General features: G+C 38.4%; 1 protein-coding gene across 1 annotated transcript in view; it reads left to right on the forward strand.

Annotated features, from left to right (window-relative positions):
• Positions 1 to 9578: 9578 nt before the first annotated feature.
• SPECC1L (sperm antigen with calponin homology and coiled-coil domains 1 like) overlaps positions 9579 to 19785 on the forward strand; it is a gene marked incomplete at its 3' end in the record, with an annotated part of 37344 nt that continues 27137 nt past the window's right edge. The window contains exons 1-3 of the mRNA XM_010163971.2: positions 9579 to 9619; positions 13402 to 13591; positions 19159 to 19318. Coding sequence (XP_010162273.2) covers positions 9579 to 9619; positions 13402 to 13591; positions 19159 to 19318 — 391 coding nt within the window. The remainder of the gene's footprint in view (positions 9620 to 13401; positions 13592 to 19158; positions 19319 to 19785) is intronic.

A 19785-nucleotide genomic window follows, 5' to 3' on the forward strand; every position in this document is an offset into this window, starting at 1 on the left:
GGGAGAAAGGTCGTGCCGGCACTCGGGCACCTTTGCGGCCGGGTCTTGGTGTGGGGGGGAGGACCTTTGTCTGGGTTCTGGGCTCACGCTTGGCTGCAGGGCCATTCTTCTGCATTTTTACAGCTGAAAGATCCTACAAGTTCCAGTTTTGTGCCTGCTGTCTGCCTTCCCGCGCCTCACAGCATTCCTTCTTGGCAAGCCTTACGTGACCTGGTAGTGCCAGGGATGGAGGAAGGCAGGTTCCTATGGGCCACATTCAGAGAGTTGCCAGCCTGTTCTGAGAGTCCTGTGTACTCTGTGTCCTCAGAGAGAAAAACAACGTAGTGCTGATGCTCAGCAATCTGCATGCTTCTCCCCACAGCAGCGTGTCATTGTCTGTGATTGCATGAGGTGTCTGTCGGTGCTAGGATCTGGAAAATACAGCTCTTTTGCAGCAGAAAATTTGTCTTATAAATGGCTCCACTGGGTGAAAAGTCTTCTGAAGAGCTGTAGGTTCTGTGGAAGGAGTAGTCTGTGCAAGCTCTACTCACCCCAAAAGCAAACATAAACCTTCTGTTACTGCTTCCTGCTTAATTAATGGTATGGACTTTGACTGTTGAAATGTAGGCAAACTGAAGCCAGTGGCTGCTTTTAACACTCTGTAGATCACAATATAGTTCTGTAGTAGTTCAGAAGTACAATTTCTCCTCCCCCCTCCAGCTTATTAGATTGTTGTTAGGCAGTAGCTAACAAAAATGAAAAGAGCAGGTCATTGTAAACAGTCTGAGATTAATTTTGAGAAACTGAGATAGGAGTAGTGTCTTGTTTCTTCTAACAGTGCCACTTAATTTTCAGTTGATGGAAAAAAACAGATTCTAGACTGGTAGACTATGTGAAAGAAGAGAAAAGAAAACTTGTTTTCAGATGGTTTTGTATGTCTGAAGACCCGTGTCTTTTTCTTTCTTTGTTGAATACAATATGTAATTGTGAGGAACAAAACATCTCAAATCTTTTTCATTTATTGTACCATTTCTGTCAAATACAGTGCCACCTAGATAAACACTGCAGTCCACGTTTCCCAGGTTTTTTATCTGCTCAAGTTGAAGAGCCATTTGTTGACATGAGTTTTGCTGTGATAGAGATCTGCATTCTCACTTTAGTAGTATAAAGGAATGCTTTATTAAAATTTGATGATGGTAGAACATTGCAGTGGGCAAACCTCTGTGCAGGGATTTCCAGTTCTCACAGACTGTACTTTTGATTGTGTTTTGCAGCTTACCAGCCTGTGGTATTTTCCCTTTCCCTCCGTGTTCTAAGGCAGTTTGATCTCTGTGGCCTTCCAGTCATGCCACCAAAGGTGTCTTCTGCGTCAGGCTTGAGGAGAGGCTTGAGCAAAGGTTTCCCTTGATGGAGAGTGTGTCCATAGTAGCAAATCAAGAAACACTTGTGTGTTAGGCTGAGGTCTGCCATGTGATCGTTCACGCCAGTAAATTGTCAGCGTGGTCACTAGCATGGCTTAGCTCGGCCACCTGGCATTTTCCTAAGCCATGCATGGGCATCATTCAAAGGTGGCAAATGCCAGGACTTCTCCAAACAGACACAGGGCATGGGCACCCTTTCTGGATAAGGAAAGTGATTTTAGCTGCATAGTCACAAATGCAGCAGTGCAGGTTTGCCTCCAGACCAGAGAGCAATCTCTGGCCTGTGTTAGTTACTACTATAAGGTAGTAGTAACTACCTGGCCTGTGTTAGTTACTACTACAAGGTGTAGCCAAGGACTTTTAGAAATTTCTGTCTTAAGTGCATGTTGAAATAGTTATTTTTATGTGGCAAAGTTTTCATTGTACAGGGTAGATGAGGTGATGTACAGTTAACATTTCAGGTATGAATAAATATATACTTATAAGTAACATGGTGAAGGAAAATAAATTTGTGCCATTTTTGCTTTACTGTTAGTATGAAAGAGGAAATATATTCTCAGAAGGTGAGGCATGTGATGGAGACTCTGTAAGAGATCTTGCACTGACGTACTTCAGGAGTTCTGTTTTTCTTGCCCTGATCTTGTGATGTTGGAGCCTGTCTTGCCAACTAGGATCCAGTTCTGGGAGTGTGTAATGCTGTTAATGTGACTGAATCTCTTGCTCATTGGGGAAAACAGCATAAGAAATGTTATGCTTCTACTTTCTGGCTTCAAAAATCACCCTGTTTGATCTTATTTTTAGTCTTTATACTGAAAAGGGAGAAAAAACGGGTGTTAGAAGCTGAGTTATATCCTTAATCGTAGCCTTAAGTGACTAGTCACAAGGAACGTATTACTTGTTTCTTTTGAGCTTATTCCAACTGAAATGATCAGAGAAGCCACCAATTGGAGCACTTAACAGTTTAATGCAGCCTGCAAGTAATCATAGAATACTATATTATATATATAAATAATTCATCATTAGAGTTTTCACACACACATGCGTGATTTTCTTAGAGAAAAAGGACTTTTTCTTTACTGTAAAAGCACTACAACTTTTGATCTTCATCTTTGTAAGTAAATATCTCAGGATAACTTAATTTTGAAAAGAACTGATACTGTGTTGCAATAAGTAGCAGAACTAGCAGCTTCCCAAGGGAGTAATACAAGAATAAATTGTGAAGTTAGGTAAAAGGAGATTTTTTAAAAGGGATCAATCTGCAAGGTTTCAGTACCAAAAAAAAAAATTATTTAAAAATCATACTTTAGAACTAGCTGTTTGTTACACATTAAAGGGTTGTAAAGCCACTTAAGCAAAATTTCAACAGAGAAAATTAAGTAATTTTTACTTCATTCAAGACTTGGTTTGACATTTATGAAAGGCAAAGCTTGCATGATCCTCAGTTAATTTTATTTTCCAGGCCTGTTTGCCAGAATGAAGCCAAGCTGAGGATTGCCTGCAACAAACTGATAGATACGCAGTTTTATTCAGGAAAATGAACCAAACATCTAACACCTAGTATTTAAATTGTATTAAAAGAGAATAAAGGTAGTATTGAGTACATGAGTGATGTATTTGATGACATCAGCCTGAAAGTATTGGTATTTTTCTGATGCTAAAAACATTTCCTTGACTTTGGTCGTTTAGCCAGTGTAGGATACGTGTTCTGCGCAGGTACACGCAGTGAATAATGATTTCCTATGGGAAACCCATTTGAGGGGGTGGGTGGAAAGCTTGAGCAAGAGGCTGGCGTTCTTAACACTCCTTAGAACTTTCTGTGTTCTTAATACGTTTCTGTATGCGTTCTTAATTAAAAGCACACAGTGGTTTTGGCAGATGGAGCCTTCTTGAAGCTTTGGCTACAGAATTTCCTTGCTGTGTAAGGGCTGGTGCTAGAGAGGCTCCTTCAACGTATTGCACTCTTCATTACTAAAATGTTGGCAGTTTTCATATTGCAAGTCTTAACTGACATGGACAAGTTTATAAAAATGATCTATTAGAGCTTGACTTTCTCTGTTTAGCCATAGATTTATTATTTTTTTTTTTATTTTTGCTGAGTTGCCAAGCTGTACTGAGCTTTAAAGTTTATTTTATTTAGCCAGCTAAATGACACTGAGATTTGATAAGAGTTATACAGTTAAAGTAGCATCTGTTGTGCAGTGAAAAATCTTTCTTTCTTTGCAGACAGCGGTCTTGTCTGCTCAAATTTGATACCCAACACTTTCAAATTCATGGTAAACAGTAAATATTCTGTTTGTGAAAGCTCACTCAGGAAAAATACTGAAAACATTTTAAAGATTGTAGTTCCAAGTATGCACATGAGATTTCAGTCTACTTGCGTTTCATGTTCAGAAGTAAATTTGCTGTATTAAAAACATAATTATACAAATATGCATTATAAGAACTTCTCAACAGTTTTCTGAAAATATTTCTGACATATACCTGTAAAAAAAAAATATAATCTATCTACAGAAGAAAATTCCTAATGGAATTTAAATGAATTAAATTCCTAGTGGAATTGAAATGAATTAAAACTAATGGAATCCTTATGGACATATAGACTTATAACTTATGGACATTAGTGTTCTAAGTAAAGGATACTTGGAGGAAAAAATACCTATAAAGACAACAGCATAGCCTTTTTTTAGTAGAAAGGCTACATTTTTCTGTGGGGAATGGGAAAACTATTCCGAGGCCTTCAGCCAAACATCAAAGGCTCACAAGAACCTGGAGGTATGGGAGCTTCTCAAAGAAATACAGTAAAAGTGTTTCACAGGGGCAGGTGCTAAAGTGTTAGGCACTTGGCATTCCAGGGTGATACCAGCACATCAGCAGTCACATCAGGTAGGGATCCTGGGCTTTTAGTGCTTTCCCAGGCTCTGTCCCTTGTAGGGTTTTAATTGCTTCAACAACCAAACTGTCCAAGGAAACAGGGACTCCGTAAACTCGTTAGTGATTCACTCTTTTCCAGAAAGCTTGGAGTAAAAATGTGGAGGGGATGTGAGGGAGGGGATAAAAAAAAATAGCTGCTGCAGATGGGAGCCTCTCCATCCTGTGTGAAGGATGTTTCTCCTAAAGGACTCAAATGCATGTCCCCAGGCTTCCACCCGGGGGTTGGTAAATGCTCCTCCCTTAGTGATACCAGGGTATTTAGGAAAGATTTGCATGCAGTTCTGTCTCTCCTCTGTCTGCCAAGCCTGAAGGATTTTAAACAAAGCAATGTGTACTGCTTACAGGTCTTGGAGGTGAAGGAAAGTGTGGGTCAGAGCACAGAACTCAAACCAATATAGCCAATCTTCAGACCCTCTGGGGTGGACTGAGCCCTGTGCTGTGTTGATTGCTTAAAAATAACACAGTTCATCTCTTGCCTCGTCTGTCTTACGGTGTGGCTTGGAAAGTGGTGGTGGTTGGGTGGCAATAGAGGGTTCAGTTAAATCAGGGCTGTTGCTGAGTGTCCAATAGCCCCAGATCGAATTAAAACAAATTTGGGGCTACACCATCTCTGAAAGGATGAGCCTTCCTTCTTGTTCCCAGGCCCCAGACCCGCTACTTCCTTTCCGTAGTATCTGGCAATTATAAGGTGAGTCAGATTAGTCCTGATCTGACTAAAAGACCAACTCATCAGAAAATGAGCTATGATCTCTAGAACTGAAAGCAGGGAGAGGACTGAGGAAGGGGTGGGACTTGTCTCTTTTGGTATCAGGGTACAATTAAATTATTTTCATAACTATCTTAAGCAATCCCCATCAGGCACTGCCTTCTCCCAGGCTTAGCAAGGCTGGCTAGAGGATGGGCCATTCCCATCCAGGCCTTTCCCTTGGTCCAGCTGAGACCAGGAGGGTCCTGGGGTTGGGAATCCCAGAGCTGTAAGCACCTGGGGGCTGGGAAGGTCATCAGGGGATGTATGTCTCTATGCTTCTCTTGTTCTCTACTTTTTTTGGGTGCAATGCCTTCAGGAATGTTGCCAGACCAGGCTGGTGGTGAAGTGGACATAGTGAGCACCCAGGCACCTCCCAGTTCCAGAAATTCAGGCAACAGAAGGTCCTCAGGTTGAGAATACATTAGCCAACAGCTGGTGAGAACAGATTTGTCATCGTAACCATGCTGGAAACTGGACTTGAGATTTTTGGGTTTTCCACAAACTGAAGATCTGATGGAGAGTTTTGGGTGAATGTGGGACCTGGTTGAAGATACTCACTTATCTGACCTGTACTGGTAATGTACTTGTGCTGGGAGCCACAGGTCTAGCTCCTGAAACAGCACATTGCACGTCCTTTCTCTGTTCCCCCTTTTCTGATGGGAGCTAGGCTGCTGCCTGCCTTTCTTCTCTCTCTGAATTTCAGCCAGCAGAAGCCTTTGCTGCAGTTGTTGATACAAGAGTTCAACTGACAATATTTTCAGTGGACAAAAGGAAAAAGGTCACCACTGGTCACCTACTCCAGCAGGCACTTTTGGGAACGGCTGTGCTAGAGGACATTGCAATGCAGCGTTGCCTGCTGAGCCAGTCAGTTTGAAACAAAAGGAAACCGTTGTGTTAATCGTGCACCTTTTGTTGTGCTACTCTGCCAAATTATCTGGTATTAAAATTGTACATTGTTGGTTTGGAAAGTACTTCCCTGTCAGTGCAAGGAAAATTTCTGTGTGTGCAGAGGAATCTGATTGTTGGTTAAGCAACACGGTATATACTTAGGGTTATATGACCCTAAATACACCTGTGTAACTGGACGGTTATTGATTTCTGTGAAAACACTTCCTTTAGAACGTGCTTGGAACGATGATAGATAACAATGCTTTTAGTTAACATGGTTAACTGACCAAGTATCACTTTTTAGACTAGCTGCTTTTATAGTTAAAGCTGGCCAGTCCTTTGGGAAATCTATTGTGGTAATTTTTTTTTGCCCAGAAAGCCTACAGCACCAAAATAAAGAGTTGGTTCTATTTTACTGGAGTATTAACCTAAGGGTTTTGCATAGAAGGTTGATATTTCTGTTAAGTTTGTTTAAACCTTTAAAATCTAACATAGAGGTGTAATTATTATCCAGGAAATACGTATATATTACATCATCTGTTAGTGCATGACTTAAAATTTGGACGCAACTGTGAAGTTTACCAAAAGGAATGAAAAATGGCAGCGTAGACAAAACCAGGTTTTAGTGTCCCTCCATGTTTATTGTACTAATATTCTACATGTTATAGTCCCTCTTCTGTTTCCTTTATCGTGTTCTGCTGGTTGAGGTTTTTCTCAGCTTACACTGTAAGGGACACACAGGCTGCATTCAGATATGGGGATATTTTTCATTATGTGTATTATCAACACCAATGAAACAAAACCTATATAACAGTAATCTGTAGTGTGAGCAGCCCTAGTTAATGGGCATGCTACAGGGTACTTAGCCCACTTAGAATATTTTTTTAATCAGCTCTAGGATGGATACCAATAAGGTATAGATTTACTTGGTCTTTTGTTCTCATTTCCAAAACTGCAATTCAAAAATAAAAGCTTCTGAAGGTGCTGTCAAAGTGGAAGTTAGTGCTGAGACTGAATTATGGACAGTCTTCCCCTTCCTTGTGGAACAGATTCCCCAAGCTAGGAAGAGTTGTTTTTTCTTTCCTTGGCAGTGGTTTGAAAGAGTGGTTGTTTAAAGTAGAAGCTTGAAAACAAGACTACATTATTTAATTTTGTTATGAAAAGGCTTTTAGAGCACAGTTTGTAAGTTTAGGAGTTCTTCTGTAAATGTTCCTGTCACTTGTCTGGAATGTTAAGTATTGCAACGGTTACACATTGCTCACAGCAGTTACAGCTCTGAAGTTTTCTCCAAAGAAGGAGTAGAGAAATTTAGGTGTATAACAGCCAATTCTTGCTCAAAGTTCTGGTCTTTCCTCCCTTCTGTTTAAAAGAGAAGTAGCAGTAGCAAATGTGGTTTGAAAACAGTGGATAGGTAATTTAACTTAAAGTCCTGTTTTTATAAATTCTGTAACTTGTAATGGAAAACTGTGAAGACTCTCTTGAATTTTTAAGATAGAAAATAATAGGAAAGTCTGTCCTCTCTAAATAACTACCTGCAGCAGTTGTTCCAAAATTGCAGCACTCGTAAATCATGGACGTCTGTGTATTTTCCTCATGGCATAAGAACGTAGCAGACACGGCTCTGGCTGGAGCAAGGATCCATCCTACCTGGTCCAGCCATGGCTGTGAGCAGATGCCTCAGGGAAAAAAAACACAACCAAAGTCTTCCCTCCTACCCTGACTGCTTTCCCACCTTGTAATTATTTTTGGCTCAGAGGGGTTTCTGAGCCCTTTGTGCTCAGGTATTCAGCATCCATTAGGGAATTTCTCTACCTTGTGCATGTCCAGTCTCACCTCCCACTCCCACAGCGTTCTTTCAGTCTGCATTAAAAATACGGCTCATTTTTCTTGTTTTGAACCCAGCTCTAACTTCATTTGTTGGTCCTTAGTTTTAGTACTGGAAGAGGTGATTAACAGCCAGTCCCAGTCTGACTTCTTGATGCCATTCAATTGCTTGTCCTTTAGTCATATGCCCTGTGAGGTGTCTCATGGAGCTATTATATACCTTTGATCTTATTTTTGCTCCTTGCTGAACCTTTTTCAGGTCTATAAGAAATCCTTTTTTTGAGGTTGAGAGACCAGAACTGCACACACCAATTAAATTTGTGGATAGATGGGCAAAAAATTGATTTGTGGAGTACAATATTTGTGTTTTATGGTTTGTTCTCTGTTCCTTTCTTTAATAATTCCTGGAATTGCCTTACTTTTTTTGTCTTATTCCAAACACTGTACCCATAGTTTAATGAAGCTATGAATCAAAACACTGAAGTCTTGCTGAGCAATATTGATGAGTTGAGAGCACATTTATATATAAAACTGAGATTGCTTTTCCCCAAGAAATAGCTTGTTTTGTGTTTACCTACATTTATTTTTATTTGCTGTTTTTATTGTCCAGTTAGTTTCATATGGGTCTTCTGTGATTCCATGCAGCTTCCTGTTATCCTCGGTGTCTTAACTCCAGCAGCAGCAAACTTCCAAGTTACTAAAACTGATGTCTTGATCTTAAGAAATAAAACAAATGCACTCCTTGCTCTTGGCTTCTGGAATCCAGTGGTTAATGGGTTATGTTTTTGGAATTATTGAGCAAGAGACACTGTTTTAGAGCGTTTGTGCAGCTTGCAGGCTGAAAGTTTGAGCTGTGGACGTTGCAAGTGTAGAGAACTCTTACTATATAGCGTATTTCATGTCCCAGACTTTAAGTTGTTGGCAACTGTGCTGTCTTACCTGCAGAGACTTGGGGAAGTTCTGGATCTGTATTTTACAGGGAGTGGAAGAGGCTGTACTTCATAATCTTTTCTTCACAGTTCTGCCTTTTGAGACTGTGCAAATAACCTAAAAATGTATTCTCTAATTATTTGGGCAAACATTGTCAGCCTAAATATATCAAACATGAAGAACTTGGTACACAGAGAGTGCAAGTGTACTGACTCCAGTGCTCTTAGGCATATTTCTATTTTCCTCTGTAATTTGGGTATTTGATTTTTCAGAAATGCTCAGTATCCTCAAATTTGAGGGATCAGTTGTTTCTATTTTTCTAGGATGCTTAAAAGATAATCCTAAGGTTATTTATAATTTTCTTAATAATTCTCAATTTTTAAATAGATAAAACGGGCTTAATACCTGATGATACCTTCTATTTTCAACTAAGGGCAAAAGGCTAATACCTTCTTTGGTGCTTAACCCTCTCTCATGTTACAGGCATAGGAAACTATTTTTTATACTCTTATAATTGAGCCTTACTTTTGTGTCAGCAATATTAGCTTAATAAGCATATTAAATAATGGATGAGACTAAAATAATCACAGTAAGAAATCATACCCTCCACCCCTTCAGTTTTCAGGTTTCTAAAGACTACAGAAGAGTCACCCTGGAAGCATTGCATGTTGGCTGGGTGGATGTATCATATCAGTTTACATAAAGAGCAGAGCCATGCTATTGGGCAAAACACTTTAAAATTATTATTTATGGAGTTGTATTTGCAGTTGGTATAAAATGCAGGACAGGTTTCACATGCCTCCACCAGAGCCAGGAGAGCACGCTCCCGAACAAGATTCTCTTTTGTTTCCTGCACTATGTGTGCTGTGGAGAGAGAGACGTCTGGGAAGGGATACAGGTTAGAGCCAATAGTTACATTTTCATTTGGAAATGCAGTGTTTCTAGCTGATATTTTGGGCTTTTGGCTTTTTTTCCATCCTGATTAATTTTGTAATTGATACTGTTGTGTTAGCATTAATCAAATGTTTTCCAGTAACATCTTGTGTCTGTTGATAGATGAGTATTTTGTGAGTAGTGTGATATGAGGGACCTCCAAAGTCTCTCTTGACTAATCTGCTAACGTTACAACTCTTCACAATGCTGCAGCTTTTTAGTGTTAAACTTCTGCTTCACTCTTTTTGGTTGTTTTGGTTTTTTTTCTTTTTCTGAGGTGGGAGGAAGTGTGTGTAAAGGGAAAGGAAGTCTTCAGTAATTCCTTCTTTCTCCCTAGGGCAAAATATTAACTATAGTCTTATATGCAGTATTTGCTTTTTAAAACAATAGTGAAATAATATTTTAGCTCTCTTTTGAATTATTAGTGTTGGGTGTTAGTGTTCAGAAAGCTTCATTTGTCTAAAGACCATTTTATTTCTTATTTTAAAATTTAGTGTTGGGCAAAGGCACATTTCTTGTTGGTTCCTAATACTGGAATCTGGAATGCTTCTTTAGAAGCATAAAGGTAATCTTTATCTCTGATATCTGCCTTTTGAGAAAATGGACGAAGTAAGATTTTTTCCATTTACAGTTCAACGGTGTCGATGTCTTCTGTTTTCAGTGCTGAAACCCCATCCTCTTTTTCCTTCCTGGAGAAGGCAGGAGGGGAGAATTGTCACAGAGAGGTCATAAATTCACTTTAGGAGCCTGAGCAAGCAGCTGCTTTTAGAACCGGTCATGCTAATTAATGTCTTGTCCTTATTTTAGAATAATAGCATCATAGAATCATTTTGGTTGGAAAAGACCTTTAAGATCACAGAGGCCAACTGTAAGTGTTTAAGTGAAGTTGGACTCATTTGTGTCTTTTTCTCAGTTTTAAACTATAATTACAGAATCTTCTTTCAGTAAGACAGTAACTACTAGAGCTGTTTCTCTGGAAGAAAAACAGGAACAGTGGTACCTAACCCCTCCCTGTCCTCTAAGTATCTTTGAAGTTTCTGGAAAGGTGGTTCTACCTTTGAGTTTCAGTAAATCACTAAAAGTGTGTTTCAATGTCAAATTTATGGATATTTTAATGTAATGCTGTGATGAAACACGAGGGTTTTACTTAGTTACTTTGTTGAGTTTCACTTATTTACATCACTTTGCTCTACAGTTGCTGTTCTTGATGCAAATAATGTTGCAAGTGCTCAGGAGCACTTCTAAAACATGCATTTTTTAAAAAAATCCTCTATGGCTGAGAAACATTTGACTTCAGAGTCTTTTGTCACTGATGACCTCTGTGATATATTTGTCAGAGTATAAATGGTTTGTGCTGTAAAAGCTAATGTTAGCCTGTATTTCTTTGAGATTATACATCCAGTGGGTTATGTTAATATATTACTTGCTATAATAAGCGGAACCCAGATGTATTGATCTTTTACTGTGCGTGCAGAGATCAGGTGTGCAGTGTGTATCTGACGTTGTAAGTTGTGTCAGACTTGATGAATGGGCTCTGTAGATTTGATAAACGTGTATTGCAGATGGCCATTGCTGGATGTCTGCACGCCAGCTGGAGCTGCTGCTTTATCTAGATGGCCAGACAAGGTTGTGGATCTCTGCCCACGTGTGTGGTGGCTGTATTATTGCCCCTACCCCAAGCTTCATTGTAGTGCTGGGTTTCTAGCTCTATGAGCTGTCAAAAAGCTATGGTTCTATTTACTGGATTTGTTGCAATAGACTATAGTTTCTTTCTTTGAAGTAATTTTTAAAATGCAATCAGCTTCTCAACAAGCTGTACACTGAAAACTTGTTTGATTATTTCTCAAGCATGCTATGGGCAACTTTTTTATATAGTCTGTAGAATATTAAAATATCATTCAATAGTAATGATGCCAGTTTTACTAAACTCTATCCTCTTTGGTCTTTTCAGTTTTAGTTTTCAATAGAATAAGATCAAAAGCACAAGTAAGTGTTCAACTCATAAACATTAAAAGGGTAAGAAATGTAAGTGTGGCAACTTGGTCCTACCTGTAAATATTAGCATCTGCTTCTGGAATCTGTAGGCAGTTGTACCACTTTAAATTATGTGTGTATAGCAAACATATTACCTTCATGGGGCTTTTCTGGTTTGGGTTTTGGTTTTCTTAGGAGTGTCTCATCTCAAATTGTCTCTCAGTTATTTAATCTTCTGTGAAGGCGTTCTGATTACTAGTAGCCATATGGCAGGACCAGTGCATTTTTGACATTCTGATGATGAAACTGCAACAGCAAACAAAGTTTTCTGTGTCTGTTCATGCCAGTTTTCAGAGCTAATGGGAGTCTGGAAGCTATAAACAAATATTTTTAGTGTCTTAAAATAAAACTTCCTGTTGCTTCTGTTAACAGCACTTAGGGGTCTGAGGAGGCAACTCCTGGAGTTTTACTGACTTTTATCAAAGTTAAACTTGAAACATACTTGTGTGCAGCTGAGGTGGCAGTGGGGAGGAAGGGGTATGTGTAAGTGTGTGGTGTTAGTTTTGTTAGCTGAAATGAATTAATGTTTTTGTCAGGTCTCATGCACTCAAATCATCAGTCTGTTTTTTGTGCCTTTGAAATGCTTCGCTTTTTAAGAGTTGGAAACAACTAGATGTGTTTCATGATTCTAATCAGCTGCAGGATATTGGGCTCAGATAAACCAAATCACTTACTTCCACCCAGAATCTGTCAGACTGAAAGGGGAATGGAATTTTCCTCCTCTTAACCTTCCATCCTATGTCTTCTGACTCAGGGGAGATGAAGCAAACAGCTCCCAACTGTCTCACTCTTGCAAGAGGGAAGAAGATCCTGATGTGTCTAGTCTTTCTGGTAGTCCACGCTTCAAGCTGGCTAGTCTAGCCTTTCTTAGGTTGTCTTCCCAAATTAGCAGTTCTTGTGGTAACTGCAGTATTTGGATCTGCTGCAGCTGCTCCTGGTTTGAGTCAAGTCAGCTTTGTTTTCTGGAGTTTCATTTATTTGCCCGTGGTTGGAGTGACAGTATTGACAGTTGTCTGCTGTTTGAGACAACTTGAAGGCAAGGTAAAGAGGCTGAATTGTCCTGACTTCGGGCCATGGAACACAGTGGGTTACTTCTGCTTTCTTCTTAGAGATGATCCTCATAATCATATGACTAATACTAAATTTTTTTAAATCCTATGTGTTTATTAATGTGATTTTTAATCATAAATGGTTTCAGGGAATCTGAATTTTTCAACTTCTTTTAATTTTTACAAAAGACTTTTTTCTTTGCTACTGCTGTTACTCTCCTCGTACTTTAGTTACCAAGCTGGTGCTAATCTTTTCTCAGATCCAGTGTTGTTGGTAGTCAGGCTGTTGCCTGAATACTCCCACGGTATTTTGCTTCCCACAGTGAGAAATAAAGAACGTTGCTGCCCTAATAAGCCTTTCTTTTGCTAGATAACGAGTGAACTTGGCAACATGGGTCACTTATAAAGTATATAAGTGCCATTTGTGGAAGGGGAACTGAAAAAAAATATAATTTGGAGTGGAGCTGTAGGAGTGCTTAGTTCTTGGTAAAAACTCCTTTTTAAAAAAAGCAAAACCCATTGGTCAGTCACATGCATTCTGTTTGGCTCTAATTTGTGGTCTTTACTGCTATTCTGGACTCCTGGTCTTAAATAGAGCGTTATGAAAAAGACATTGCTTTTAATTTGTATTTTATATTTAAAATTTCTTTCTTTCTCTTTGTAGATTTGTTTGTAAATGCATCATAAACAGACAGCCCAGAATGAAGAAAGCAAGCAGAAGTGTTGGCTCAGTGCCCAAAGTGCCTGGAGTAAATAAAACTCAAACAACTGAAAAAGCCAAACCAGAAAACGGCTCCTCAGTGTCTGCAGTAACAAAACTCTCCAAAACCGGGACATCAGCATCTCTTTTGAAGGTAATAACCAATAGAAAGTTCTGATTATTTATTTTTTTTTTTACAATAAAGCTTTAAAAAGAATAGAGTTTTAAGGCATGTCTTTAATGCAGCTTAGACTAAAGGTTTGTTATACGGGTGACTGAAGGGAATTTGGATAGTTACACATCACTGGGCAGGGCGATAGGACCTTATGTGGCATTCGGGCTGTATTTTTCACCTTGCAGTGTCTGACGTGATGGAAAGCCATATACTTTGCAGAACTTTGCTGTTCTGCAAAAGGAGCAGAGTGGAAGTTGCATTCTGATTAATGCTGTTAATAGTATCGTATTATGCTTGAATGGTGTGTCAGTGACTAATTGGATTTGATAAGAGTGATTTATTAATTCTGAAAAAAGATCTAATGAGGTATCTAACATGAGAAACTTGTTGATATCGGTGATCTGTGTCAGGTCAGTGCAGCTGCATTCTTTCTAGCTGTTTTGGCCTTTGCTTTGTGTGAAGTCCTTACTTGAGCTGAATTTCCACAAGTTGATTCTTGCTCCTAGAACAAGTTCAAAGGTAGAGGTTTTCTCTTATATGAGCAGAATGGGGCAGTAGATTTAGGAGAGTATGTTTTTCAATAACCAAGAACAATAAGACATACCGAGGTGTGCTGGTGTGGAGTTTTCACTTGGGAGTGAACACATCTGGGTTGGGTGGATGGTATGAGCCTGCCTGGTCTGCCTCGCTCTTCTGGCTTGGAAACATGGCTGGACCCACCTCCTTCTGCCTTTCTGCAGCCCGTTATGCAGAGCTGTGGCACTGCTGCTGCCCTGCAGCAAATGAACAGAACAAGGAGAAGGGCTGGAGTCTGCAGCTGGGACCTGAACCACTGTCACCTACAGGATGCCAGATAGGCCATTTAAATCACTGGCAAATAAAGACCTAAAATTAAAGAAGTGGGAAGGGTTGAGGTCTCTTTGTAGTAGCTATGCAGGATTACTAAAGTCAAAAGGTGTGTTCCCTTTCTCTCTTCTTGCTTTTCTTTTATGGAAGAATGGTTAATACTTTTGCTGATGAACTTGCAAGCCAGGTTTCAGCTAGATTTTCTCCCACTGCCCCCACTTTCCTCTGCCACCCAATGTATCTTGCAGTTTTCTTGACTTAAAATAATTTTTTGATGCTTGTTGACCCTACTTATTTTGTATTTCTAGAAACCTCTCAAAGAATAAGGAAACAAAAGTCCTTTATAGTTTACTTATCAAGTTTCTTATTTCATACCTCTCAGTGAGATAAAGGAGAAGAATGATCTAACATTGAAGAAATTTGACCAGTGCTTTCACAATTTTACTTATATTAGTAACACTTCTGGCTATGTTTGGGTGTAGGATTAGAATTTATGACAATTGTATGTTTGAGACACAATTAAAATTTTTATCTTAATTACTAAGACTTATCTCAGCTTTATGTTACAGCCAGGCTTACTCATGCAGTTGGATGTCTTCTACTTGTTAAGCTGCTGTTGTGCCAGTGATGTGACTTAATAATGATGATGAATCTTATCTTCTTTGAGTGTTCCATACTTAGTTGAATAAGTTAGTTGTTTGTATTTTTTTGACTTACTGATACTGGAAAATCACATTTATAATTACTGGCTTGAAAGGAATATCAAGTTGTATTATTTTAAAAATATTTTTTGTATAGTTTTATATTTGATTTTGTTAACAAGTTGTATTATTTTAAAAGTATTTTTTGTATAGTTTTATATTTGATTTTGTTGATGAAGCATTTGGTATGTTGTTTTACTCCTAGTGGTTGTAGGATCTTCTCTTGGACTTCCTGAATTGGTTTCTGTATTATGAATTTCATTTAATATTCCTTGACAAAAAAAAAAAGAAAAAAGAAAAAAACTGTCATTTAATAACTTTAATTGCAACAGCTTACTAATGTATTTGGTCCTTAAAGTAAGTGTGTGTATAATACAGAAAACTCTGAGTTGGAAATTGAATGAAAGGCCACTATGAAGGAGCAGCAATACCCACAGTACTGTACTGGTCTTAATTCAGTAATAATGTGGCAAAAATGAAAATTATTTTGTAATTATAGTATGTTTTTTTTTTTCCTCATGATACAACCATAAGCTGGTGTTCAGCTTTGGGTGGGCTTCTTTCACTGCGCATTGTTCCATAGATTGATCCTTTTTTGTGGAGTTTTCAAAGTGTGTGGACAATGAGCACAGGAAGAAACTGTGAGACCCACCCTTCTGTGCAGCTGAACACTGTTCCAGAGGTCGGTTTGTCCGTCTGCTTCAGAATGTCTTTGGATGCTTCTTTGTAGGTTTTTGGCTCCCACTTTGCCCAGGACTTTTGTAAGCCTGGGACTCAGCACTCCTCACCACCCCACACACGTTATTACAGCAGGAGGTTAACTGCCAACCACTTCTAGTTTTTAATCTGCCAAAACATACTCTGCAAGTAACATTATGTTCTTCTTTTTAAGATCATTATTTTTTTTACTTCTTTAGCTAATGAGCTTGTGATCCTGCTAACTCTCAAAACTGTAATTAGACGGTAGCTGTACTTCAGACAAATGAATTGCAAAATCCAGTGTCCCTGAAAAGCCAAGACTTGGACACCAATATTTGAATATTAGAAATTAGAATGTGTTTTCAGTGTTCAGGTGTCTAGGCTTCAGTATTCTGTTTGCAAAATGCACTAACTTAATTATAGATTGTTGTGAAGTTTGATGTTTGAAGCACTCAAAAGCACAACAGCAAACATCAAAGAAAATCCCAGGTAGGAATAATTATACATATATATATAAAGGGATTTGAATGAGGTGCAGTAAATAGGATATACATGTTGAGAAACTAAGATGAAATGAATTGTAGAGGTGATCATTCAAGTTTCATTGCACTGAAAGAAAGATGTGAGGGAGAATGGAGTATGAATTGTAGAATTATAAAGTGGTTTTTATCTAGAAAATCAAAATAGGTCTGGATTAGCATTTCTAATTACGATATTTTCTAATTTTTCATATTTTAATTTCGAGGTTTTAATGCTAAGCAAGATTGCACTGTTCTCCGTAAATGGGATAAACTGTTCTTCCTTGCGGAAAAAGCTGTTTAATAAACATATGACATTGATTTTGCTTCCATTAAAAATATACGCTACAAAAATACTTTGATTTTTAAAGCCAAGAATGGTTACCATTGTGGAGCATTAAGAAAAAGGAGCTGCTGGTTTGTAATTTTTCCAAAGCTTTGCTAAAGAGTTTTCTTTGCCAAGAGTATAGTGTTACAGTTTCGAGAAACTGTTTACTAATTGGCTGCAGAGGAGGCAGTGCCTTCCAGCCTGGACTAGAAATAGTTTATGGGGAAGTCGGAAGAAGAATGGCTGTCTTAAATTCCTTTGTTCAGCAAGGACTGGAGATGACTAATGTCAGAAAGTGGGTATTTTACTTAGCTTTTTTTTTTTTTTCCCCCAAGCTGAGTCACATCTTGACCTATTTGGCTTGATAACATGTACTTGTAGTATAAGTGTCTAAAGCTTAAGCTAATTTCCCCACTCTTTCAACAGGGTAAAAATGCTGACAGCTAATAGTCCGTTTGAACTATCACATTTGCTGACTGATCAGCAGATTCAGTAGCAAAATAGAAAATCACTGTTCTGTCCTTTTTGTAATACCTTGTTTGAAGTGATAGCTGCATCACAAGGTTGTTTCCCTACCCCTCTACCCCCATGCTCACTAAATTAGTTTAGATTAGATATGAAATCTGATTAGATTACAGGTTAATGGAGCAATGTCATACAGCAGAAGTTTGTGCTTAACTCGTCCCCCCCCACAAGTAGTGTGGGGTTTGTTGAATTTGTAGCCCTCCTACATTTTTATTTTCCCGTTGGTACTTGCACTGTGTCTGCTGTTTTGCTGGGCTGTGTGACATGGCAGATCAAGGGACTGATCTGGCTCCTGGCAGGAAGGAACCCTTTGAAAAGGCTTCAGTTTACACAGCACAGTGTGTAAGCACATGGAGAAGAGTGGGATAGAACAACAGTGGCTTTTTCATAGCAGAAAAACCAGCTTAGATGCACATAAAACTAGAGCCTCAGAGTTATGTGCTTTCTTCCAGCCTTTTATAAACCTTTTTAGAAGGGTACACCATTTCCTACATGGTTCAGTAAAAACATTCTTGTCCTAGAGGATTTTACCTATACAAGTACTTGTTTCTATCTGTAAATTTTCTGTATTTCTAACAACTGCATGCAGAACAAATATGTTCTCTTCCCAAGCTCCCTTTTGTTTTGCAGCTGCTCTTTGTAAATGGCACAAATCCCATCCATGCCGTTTCCACAACATCCTGATCAGTGTTCCCAACTGTTCTGACATTCACACTTGCAAAAAGAAGCTAGATAGAATGGCCTGAGATGCAACTTAAAAAAAAATGAAAAATTAATTAAGCATTCATTCTTAATGTATAGAATTGCAATGTCTGGCATGTAGAAGCTAGAAAAAGCTAGAAGTTACAAACCTGCAGAATTTGAAAGTCATGATGTAAAACAACTAGTCAATTCTTCAGCACTGCCTTTTAGGTGGGATGCTGGTTGAGACTTCAAATGTGTTATTCAGCTGAATAATACAGATGCTCGAGGAATGCTGCTAACACAGCTGTTTTCTTTTGCCCTTATAATGGGAAAAATATTTAGCATATTTTGATTGTTTCACATTTGAAAAATTGCATTTTAGAGAGTTGTAAAGTCTGCCAATTAATACTTAAGAACTTAGTATTTCTAGAGTTTGCTTTATTCTGAAAGATGTGTTCCCTGTTTGGGAATCTAGTTCTTGAGAATCCTGTGCTTACAGACTTGTCACATTCCAGGCAGCTTTTGTGGCTCCCAGTAGTTTCAGGAATGATCATACAAGGTCAGTTAAAAAGTCCATCAAACAAATATCCCCTCTCTGAGAGTCCCTAGTAAAGAGCATGAAAATAAGGCAAGGCTGTATGGTGAGGGTGGCTTTTTCCCTCCCCTCTGAATACTGTCCTATTCTCTAGTGGTTTGTAACTTAGTATTTTGAGCTATAAAGGGTATTTTATTAATGTCAGATTGATTTTTGTTGTTGTTTGTTTTGATCTTTTTGTTGTGAACTTGTCCACCAGAAAACCCTTGATCATATTCTGTTGAAGGACATTATGCTAACTTCCTAGTATTTGATGTTTTAATTATCTAAGTATTGTCTTCATTTTTATGCATAAGCAAACTTTCAGTCAAAATGGGTGTGTTACACTGTGTTGTGTTACTGTGCTTTCCTTGGGTTTGTATTTTTTTGTTTGTTTGTTGTTTTTTCTCATTGATATTGAAACATTAATCCTTTTGTCTGGGAGAGAGAAGAATCAGTTTCTATAGTCAATCATATGTAAGGAATTGAAGTTCAGCTTCAACTTACCAACTCTGCATAGAACAATGCATTTATAATTTTCAACATTCTTGCACAGACACCACTAGTCAAATAAGTACTTTTTAAACTAACGGAATCTGGAGTGGAAGAAATGTGGGCTATGCAGACTTCTCAGCCAGCTGTCTTAAAGCTGCTTCTTCCCTTTCTTTCAGACTAAGAGTAATGATGACCTCTTAGCAGGGATGGCTGGTGGCGGTGGAGTGACAATGACCAATGGTGTTAAGGCAAAGAAGAGCACTTGTGTATCAACAGCATCCTCAGCTTCAGGGGTGACCATGAACAGTCTGGAAAATAAACCCAAAACTATTGCAGGTAAATGGATAAATTCATCCTTAAAGGTGGTAGTTGTGTGGCTTTTTATTTTCCTATTATGTATTGAGGATCCAGGCTGACTAATGAAGTGGTCAGTAAGGCCACGGTCAAATCAAACACCTCCTGTGCTCTTTTCCTGTTTTTTACTAATATAATTGCCTTTTTGGAGCATGTTGCTTTTATTTTTTTTCATTACTAATTATGCACCTACTATATAAAACTAGATAATATAATTAATCTAGAGAATCATAGATTTGTTTAAAATAATTTAATTTTTCTAAAAAGATCTATCTCACAAGCACTAAATCTTTAGGATGTGATCACTTGTTGCAGTCAACATTTTGGACATTCTGTATTGCTGTATAGAAATAAAGTAAGAGCTTTAAGAAACTGTTCAGAAAAGTGAAATTATTTAGTGTGTTATCAATATGGATGGAAGTATGTCTTGCCTTTCTTTGTTATATGTT

This window comes from Antrostomus carolinensis, unplaced genomic scaffold (assembly GCF_000700745.2).
Source record: "Antrostomus carolinensis isolate BGI_N321 unplaced genomic scaffold, ASM70074v2 scaffold7723, whole genome shotgun sequence".
Classification (NCBI taxonomy): domain Eukaryota; kingdom Metazoa; phylum Chordata; class Aves; order Caprimulgiformes; family Caprimulgidae; genus Antrostomus; species Antrostomus carolinensis.